The sequence below is a fragment of the Montipora capricornis genome, chromosome 14, assembly GCF_036669925.1.
Source record: "Montipora capricornis isolate CH-2021 chromosome 14, ASM3666992v2, whole genome shotgun sequence".
In the NCBI taxonomy this organism is placed as follows: Eukaryota; Metazoa; Cnidaria; class Anthozoa; order Scleractinia; family Acroporidae; genus Montipora; species Montipora capricornis.
In genome coordinates, this window is record NC_090896.1 from 23,742,134 (window position 1) to 23,751,047 (window position 8,914).

Genomic DNA, 8,914 nt, shown 5'->3' on the forward strand with positions numbered 1-8,914 from the left:
AGCAGTATCCAAACAATCCCAGACCTTTTTGACGATGACAATTTAAACCTCACATACACTGATTTACTAAAGAAGTGCTTTAATGTAGAAATTTGCTTGTCAAATAAAGACATTGCACAAATTGAGAGACATACGCAAAGCCAGGCAAATGGGAGTGCATTTTTTCGACATAGAGCGGGTCGTATTGGTGCGTCAATGAGTGGAGCAGTCTGCCGGACAAACCCAGCACAGCCATCACAATCACTGATCAAGAAAATCTGCTATCCAAATTTATTTAAAGTAAACACAAAAGCAGTGATTCATGGGTGCAAACATGAAGCTGATGCAATTAAAGCCTATGAAGAAGAAATGAAAAACAGTCATGATGACTTTAAACTCTCGCAGTGTGGCTTAGTTATCAACCAAGAGTACCCTTGGATTCATGCCACTCCAGACTTCTTAGTATCTTGCTCATGCTGTGGACTGGGGTGCGGAGAGGTCAAATGTCCTATTTGTATTGACCGATGTGACTTTGACAGTTATGTTTTGAAGAAGAATACTTGCCTGGAAAAGGTAGCCGGTAATTTCCAGCTGAAACGAAACCACAACTACTTTTTTCAAGTTCAACAACAGCTTTTGACATTACCTGAACGGAAGTACAATGATTTTGTTGTTTGTGCTTTTGACAGTTCTCACTGTGCAACAATTATCAAAGAGAGAATTTACCCTGACCATGGTCACTGGAAGGAGGTTTTGCCAAAACTTACGACTTTCAGGAGAACATGTATTTTGCCTGAAATTTTAGGCAGATGCTACACAAGGAAGTGTGACATTTCTGACGAGATACCACAAGCAGGTGTTGGAATTTGTTTCTGCAGAATACCATCATGTGGAAACACTGTGAAATGTGGAAACCCCCACTGCCCATTTGTTGAATTTCACCCCTCGTGCTTAGCGATCTCAACCCCGCTACCAAGGGTGTGGTACTGCCCACACTGCTGCAGGCTACCACAGTTTAAGCGGTCGAAAAAAGTAAAGGAGAAATCTCCAGAAATAATGGCTAAGGCTTTATCTCTCAACAGTATTTGTATTTGCCAAGCAGTGCCACAGCGATGATTGCCAGAGTGGAAAATTTTTTCACTTGACCTGCCTTGGTTACAAGAAATTGCCCAACAACAGCAAGACAACCTGGAAATGCACCGATTGCAAAACAAAATATGCAAAGCCATTTCATGCCAGCACCCCAGTTCTAGGGACATGTCAGGAAACCCCAGTTGCACCTACCACTTGTTCTTCTCAATCTCATGATGATAAACCTACGTCCTATGAACTTGACAATGCACAAGAATCTTATCATGACAGTGAAGGGGAAAGTACTGATGACGTGGAGGTTACTATAGTTACAACTAGTGAATCTGAACGATATCGTCCACTCAGAAATCTTGATGAACAAGATTATCAGCTTATTATGTCCCCCCATGGTTGGCTTGATGGTGCAATTATCCACAGTACACAGGTACTTTTGCAGAAAATTAACCCTTTGATTGAAGGTTTTCAGCGTCCTACATTAGGTCCAGTGCAAAATTTTAATGTAGTTTCTGGTGAATTTGTACAGTTATTGCATACAGGACACAATCACTGGGTTTGTGTTAGTTCAATAGGATGCCTTCCTGGAACAGTCACACTGTTTGACAGTCTATATCATGACATCATCTCACAAGAAGTTGAAGATCAGGTCAAAGACTTAGTATTAGCAGATAGCTTCCAGAAACTCGAGTATGCACCCTGCCAACAGCAAAGAAATGGAAGTGACTGTGGGGTTTTTGCTATTGCTTTTGCGACAAGTCTTGTATTTGGATCCAATCCACAAAACCTGAATTTTGACATTACAAAAATGCGATCACATTTAGTGGCCTGTCTTCAAGCTGGTCTGATGTCTCAGTTTCCATCGTTTTAAATTTTAGTGACTTAGAACAACCGTTGCAATAATTGCAGCATTAAATTTTTTTTAGCTACCTGGACAGCTATCTCACATTGTAAACTAAATAGTTTTTGAGACACACAAAAAGCTTCAGGTGTTATTGCTATTCATTTACAAAATAAACTGTTTCAACCAATTGGCCAACAGTAAGGTTTGACAAATTAAAATACTTCCCTTTCATTGCTTTACAAATCGTAATCCCCTTAACCCTTCACTCCCAAGATCTGAAATTCAATTCTCCTGACTGATGACCATACAAATCTTTGTTCACTGTTCTTGAGAATTTGGTGTAACATAAAGACACTTTCCCATAGTTGATAATTTTCCAAATTCTCACCACCTGTCTCCTTGACAGAGTAGTAAAATCGTTAGGAGAATAGTCATTCCTGGGAGTGAAAGGTGTAAGTAATAATTTTCTAACGTAGGCGTATGATACAGAACTTCAACCTAATGGCTTAAAAAACTGCAGCCATTAAGGGATATAAATCTAGTGGTAAACATCTAAGTACCTTTCCTTTTTGTACAGTTATTAATGATCAATGATGAGGATATCTTTACAAGTAAACAAACTGTAACTGGTCATCTCTCATTTGTCTTTTTTCCCTTTTCGAAATATAATTAATTAAAACTGGCTGTTTTTGGTTTTACAAGTTGTATTTTCAAATAATTGAACTGGGAATGACATGACAGGATGAACCTCTCATTGTTATAATTAATAAATATCAACTCCTTGGGTTTAACATATAAAATAGCTTTACAACGACTCCCGGTCAATTTGTATGTTCAAATAAATCAACTGGGAATTACATGACAGGAGAAATCTCTCATTGTTATAATGAATAAATTTCTTTCAATTTCTTGGGTTTAACATAAAATTAGCTTTACAAAAGCACATTGTTACCTTTGTGGAGGGGGCAGGGGCACTCAACATATCTTTAGCTGGGGAGGTACGGCTTAGTCACTCATCTCCCAATTTTTCATAACCAGCTTGAGTCATAATACCCTGTCTCAGACAAGAATGAACATCAAAGAATATGGACATCTAAAATATCCTCTAAATGCCGGAGTTGCTTGTGGGTCAACTGTCTGGTGGTGTTTCAAAACTAATTTTCATTCTTTAATCTCCTCATTGAACCTCTTAGAATCCCATTTAATTTCAGGCGAAATCCATATTTGAGACAAAAAATCCCTAAAAACCATATTCAAATTGGCCACACAACCCCATAAGGGACTTCCCCCAGGTGGTGGTACACACATTTACAACATTTTAAAATTAAAGCAACAAATTTCGAAGCAGCATGGTTTACATAAGTACAATGGAATCCCAGTTTTGTAAATCCTCTATTTTTTAAAGCTTCTGATAACTTGGACTCGGAGTCACTTCCTCTCTTAAACTATTTTTAACCATTGATTTGAACTCTCTGGTTTCACAAACCAATTTACACTAGCCTTAGAGGTTAACAAAATTGGGATTCCATTGTATTTTGCACAGATTAATCTAATCAAATGGGACAATGGGGCCACATAAATTGACAAGTCCAGAGCAAACTCTGAGTATGCGGTCGATCATAGGTACCTGGATTTCAGGATTTCCAGTTGGATTACAGGTTAAAAAATCTACTGACAAGGTATTCTCAAGAATAGTGTATTTCCTGCGTAAAAGTCCTATAACTCGTTCAACGTGGATCCTAACATGTGCGATCCCCCTTGTTGTTTCAACGTCAACAGGGTCCAGTTGTTCTTTTCCTTTAGTGAATGCTGGAATTATGAGTTTTGCTTGTTTAAGGGCAACACCATTGTGAACAGTGAATCCCCTGTCTGCCATAACTAGATCCCCAGGAAGCAAGTTGTTGAGCAGCCCACAATTTTCCGTGAGATACTTGTCTGAGGTGCATCCCCCCCAGGCTTCTGAGACAAAGGAGATGCAGCCTTGAGAGGTTATGCCGATGAGGACCTTGACTGTGTTGTGACTGTGTTTGTACGAGGTACGAGCTGAACGTTTGTGCTCTAGCCAGGAGGTTTGTCGGTTTTACACAACAAAACAGTCAATAATGACGGTTGTCTTATTTCCAAACGAAAACTTAAAACACTGGGGCATGGTCTTCCAAAGTTCTTCCCTCTCTGGCCACCTGATCAGTGGGGACAACCGCACATCCATGATGACCAGCCAGTGTGCAAATGTCCTTGATACTGTGGACATAGAGACTCCAAATCGGTAGGCCAAGTCTTGGTGTGGAACATTGAGTCTCAATTTCACCAGTACCATAACCATCTCTTGAAATAAAGAAAGGGATTGTGTTCTTCGTTTGACATGGGGTGAAACATGATTAAAAGTGGCTTCCAGTACTTCAAATGTTGGCAAGCCAGTGTAGAAAGACACTTTCCCGTTATCCTCTTTGAAATAATTTTTGTCAAAAGGCTTGCTAGTCACTGACTCAGCAAACAAGTAATCAAACTCTTCTGTTTGAGTTGAGGCATCACTTCGTGGGCAGTCCTTGATGGAAAGAGATTCCACAGAGCGATATAAATAATCGAACGCCTCTGTTTGAGTAGAGCATGTGCTGTGTGTTGCTTGCTCGTTGGGATCTGATTCTTGCTGGTCTGTAGGTTGCAAGTCTAAGTTCTCCACTTGGACTTGTTCTGAACTGGTACTTGCACTTTCGATCTCAGCAGCAAAATCAGCAAGGGGAACTCCAGGCTCATTTAATTTCTGCTGCTTCAGTGAACGTTCTTGTTCCTGTTGTTCCGTGTGACGTTTTCGCCTTTCCTTTGACCTCTCCGCTCAAGCCTCTCGCGATTGCGCTTGATGTTGTTCACTTTGCGTCGCCGTTTTGTCATGGCCTAAATTGAGAGTGGGAACCCAGTCAATATTGTAACCATCCCACAAAGGAGCTGCAGTTCCAGAATGGAAATGTTGGTTGCAAACTTTATCACTGTTCAAGATTTTATCCGTAAGATCAGCACGGCTTATTGCAGAGATCCACAATCGCCGTCGCTCGATACTCAATTCCTCAACTTCTCGGCCTTGATTTGTAATAATAGCTGGAACTCGATACAATCGGACTCCCTTACCTCGACCAGTCTTTCTAGAACAGCCAACGATCAGGCACATAGGCATTTTGAGGCAGCGGAATTAGAGAAAATAGCATTTAGGTTCACGAGTTGGTGACTACGTGGTCAACACACTGGCCGCCTTATTGGTTTTGGAACCCCAACATGGCGGATGAAAATGGCAAATTGTACCGGAAGTCACGTGACTGCAAGCCAAGAATTCTTTGGATGAGCGGCAAATCAAAGAATGTGGAGGGGGCGAGCAGAGTCTACTTTCCTCTTCCCAACTTATCTAGGAAGATCGAAAGAGACTCTGCTCGCAGGGTATATTCCTTACCACCTCCTGCAAGTTAAGTGCACAACGGGCATTTTAATAGTTGGTTCTAATGTTTCCCTAATAGTCAATTTTGGGCTCAATTTTTGAAATATCTCTTTAACTTAGCATGATGTAATCTCAACAATTTTCACCCAAGCAAAACTTCAAGAAGTTTTTAAGCAGTTTTCCAAAAAATCCTTTTTTTCAAGGGCTTTTCAAGCGCCCTTGAAGTCCAAAATTAAATTCCAGGGCTTTTCAAGGACTTCAAGGAGTAGCACGAACCCTGGGAGAGTACTTATAATAAAATCCTTGGGTCTATCACAACTAGTTTTTTCAGCCTCCAACCTCAATGTTCCTCAAAAAATAACTCCAATAATTTAGACAAAAGTGTTCAACTTCCTATGGAAAAAAAAAAGAGGTAAAATCAAAAGAGCTGGGCTTTATCAAGATCGAGAAAAAGGTGGCATACGTATGACAGACATCGAAACTATGGTTAAAGCTCTGAGGCTCGCTTGGATCCCAAGGCTATTGACCCCAGAAATAAGTAATTGGAAAACAATTCCAAATTAATACCTTAGCAAAATTGGAGGTTTGAACTTTCTATTGAGATGTAATTATGACGTACAATATATAGAAAGTGGTCTCCCCCTGTTTTACAAAGATATTCTTACTTTTTTCAATGAACTAAAAAATCTCTACAGTTATGATGGTATGCAAGATATGGTCCTATTTAATAATAACGAAATTCTCGTCGGAGGAAGACCTGTTTTTATTAAAGAATGGTTTGACAACAATATTTTGTCCATCCGAGACTTACGGAACAGTAATGGTCAGCTACTGTCTTTCCAAGAATTTCATAACAAGTATATATAACTGCAATACGAATTTTCTCCAATTTTATCAAGTTACCAGGGCAATCCCAAAATACTTAGTAATCAAAGCAAGAAATGCAGAGCCTTTGACAAATGAACCTTATATAAGAAATAACTTCATGTTTGAGCTAGACGACTCTACACAAATACAATTGGAAAATGCTAAAACTAGAGACTTCTACGGTTTACTAAACCAGAAAATTCACACTGTCAGTCAGACTGGCCCAATGAAGTGGAACAGTATAATAAGACTTGATGAAAATGCCTGAAAAAAAATTTTCACCTCCCTAAAGAGCGTCTGTAAGGAGACAAAATTGAAAGAATTCCAGTTTAAATTAATTCATAGGATTGTAGTTACTAAAAAGGAGCTTCATTGATATGGTATTAAAACGGACGATGAATGTCTCTACTGTGGTGAGAAGGATTCCATTGACCATACTTTTCTTAACTGCCGATTCGTAAAGATTTTCGTAAACAACGTAATTGAATGGTTTAATGCCGCCAACAACTCAAAATTTGCTCCAACAATTGAAGAGAAACTATTTGGTATCACATCGGGCCCATATGAAAAAGAAATACTGAAGAAATTTAATTACACAATCCTATTTATGAAATACTACATGAACACCAGTAAGATGCAAAACCAAGCTATTCACCTTTCTGTCTTTGTCAATTAAGAGCAAATGTTACCATCGGTCAAACATTTTGTGGCAACAGCTCAAAATTCAATTTGGCCCATATTCTCAGGTTAGGTAGACCTTAATGTAAAACAAATCACTGTATAGTTCGTTTGGCTAAATATCGATTAGTTTTCGAGAAAATCAATAATAACCGAATCCTGAGAATTTGCCACATTTTGAGCGTACAATTTAGGTCGAAAAAGAATGCTTCGCGTAACGAAATAACCGACTCTAGAGAAATAAAATCTACTAAATCTTGTAGAATGATACTAAAATATGTGTCAAAAGCAAATTGAGCAATTCTTTTCTTTTCACTTTGAAAATATAATTACATTTCGCTAACACTCTTTTATCAAGATGAAAAAATCCCAAAAAATAACCTTTAATATAAGTATGTGGTACTAAATGAAATACGTCGAAAAATCTGGATTTCCAAAGCCGAATAATCATTCTTTTACATATCCAAAGGATTTTTGGGGGAAATGATTTAGCGCGAAAAAATTCAATTTTAAAGTTGGATACAATGCCCTGTTTTAACCGACCTTCCAATTTACGTAGTAAACACACAGAAATACAAGTTTTCCAAACATAGCATTCAATCAAAAGCAGGATTGACGTAAAAATTTAACCAACATGTTTTAAAATCAAAGACATACATAGTATTTCTGCTGTACCTTCGTTTGATACAAATTTTAATCAAACTACAAGATAATTTGTCAAGATAACGCAGCTGTCATGTTTGTTTACACTCCAGGGTGAAGACCAGACGTGAGATGTTTTGTTGGGAAGTTTTCCCGACCAATAATCTCTGAATTCAAGATCAGAGATCAGATTTAAAAAGTTATTTTTGTTTGCCTTTTCTCCAAAATCAGTTTCGAACTAATAAACAAACCAAAGGCAAACAATTTAACAAGGTTTGTCTCAAAACATGTCTTAAATCCGTGACAATTTCGCACAAGAATCAAATATTTTGATCATAAAATTAAAGGGTCGTTTAACCTTCTTTACCAGCACATAGACATTTCTTCGATTGCCTTTTCTGTTATCAGCTCATTCCTTTCTAGTTCTTCCTCCTCACTGGATTGTTCCACACTAGCTGACAAGCGAGAAAAAATCCTGCTATTTGTAGTGGTGTGAGATAGTCGCACTTGTCGAAGATATTAGAGTCATCGCTATGCTTTACTCTTCGCATTGCCTTTGAGACGCTCGTTGGATCTGCTTTTTGCCCAGTGCATTCTCCAACTTGAAAGACTTCAGTCATAGTTTTTCTGCGCCACCGTGAGATTCTTTCTTTGTACTCCTGCTGACTTAAGAGCCCATCCCATCGGTAGCACGGAGCCATCATCCTCCACTGACTTAGATGCACCTTCATCAACTATTTCTGGTAGGACGCCAGCACCACGCTCCAGTTTCGTTGCGTACATGGTCATTGCCTTGTCGTACAGTGTTTCCTGTTCCAGGGCATACTTGTGTTTACCACAGTCCAGATGTTTTTCTAGCGATGAGTATTGTAGAAAGGACTTGACACATCCCTCTTCTGGACAGAAAAACAGATTGCTTCCTTTGTCATTACAGCTTTCATCGTCGTCGCTGTTATTTCTGTTCTGTGGGGCCTCTTCTAAAACCGGTGTTTGCTTTGGTTTACGCCTGGCTTTGGCAGTTTGGAAAGATACTTCAGCACTAGAACTCTGTTTCTGTTTGTTTAGCTGAGGAAGACTCCCAACTTGTTGGCGGAAGTTGCTCCAGGGTACAAATTTACCAGAGCCAATTCCATAAGCTCTCCAAACATGCAAACCTTCCTGGGTGTATGCAATGTTGTTAATGAAACTAATGCCCTCCCATTTTACTGGAGTGGACTTTGCAGCAGGTTGTGGCCTGCTCACAGTCACCCGGACACCAGAAATTCCGCGAGATGACTCAATGGCCGTCATCATTTGAGAGGCTGTCTCTATGTCGTGGCCAGAATTGCGATGGGTGCGCATGTGACTTTTAATTGTAGCGGCCTTACGGTCACAAGATCCTTTTCCGCCTTGGG

General features: G+C 39.3%; 1 protein-coding gene and 1 pseudogene across 1 annotated transcript; one reads left to right on the forward strand and one right to left on the reverse strand.

Moving 5' to 3' along the window:
* The window catches only part of LOC138031736 (uncharacterized), a 2,739-nt pseudogene extending 803 nt beyond the window's left edge, over nucleotides 1-1,936 (forward strand).
* Nucleotides 1,937-3,989: 2,053 nt separating this feature from the next.
* LOC138031737 (uncharacterized) lies at nucleotides 3,990-5,078 on the reverse strand. Its single transcript, XM_068879360.1, has 2 exons — nucleotides 4,887-5,078; nucleotides 3,990-4,697 (listed from the first exon to the last, which is right to left on the reverse strand). The coding sequence occupies exons 1-2, from the start codon at nucleotides 5,076-5,078 to the stop codon at nucleotides 3,990-3,992; spliced, it is 900 nt and encodes a 299-aa protein (XP_068735461.1).
* Between the last annotated feature and the right edge of the window lie 3,836 nt (nucleotides 5,079-8,914).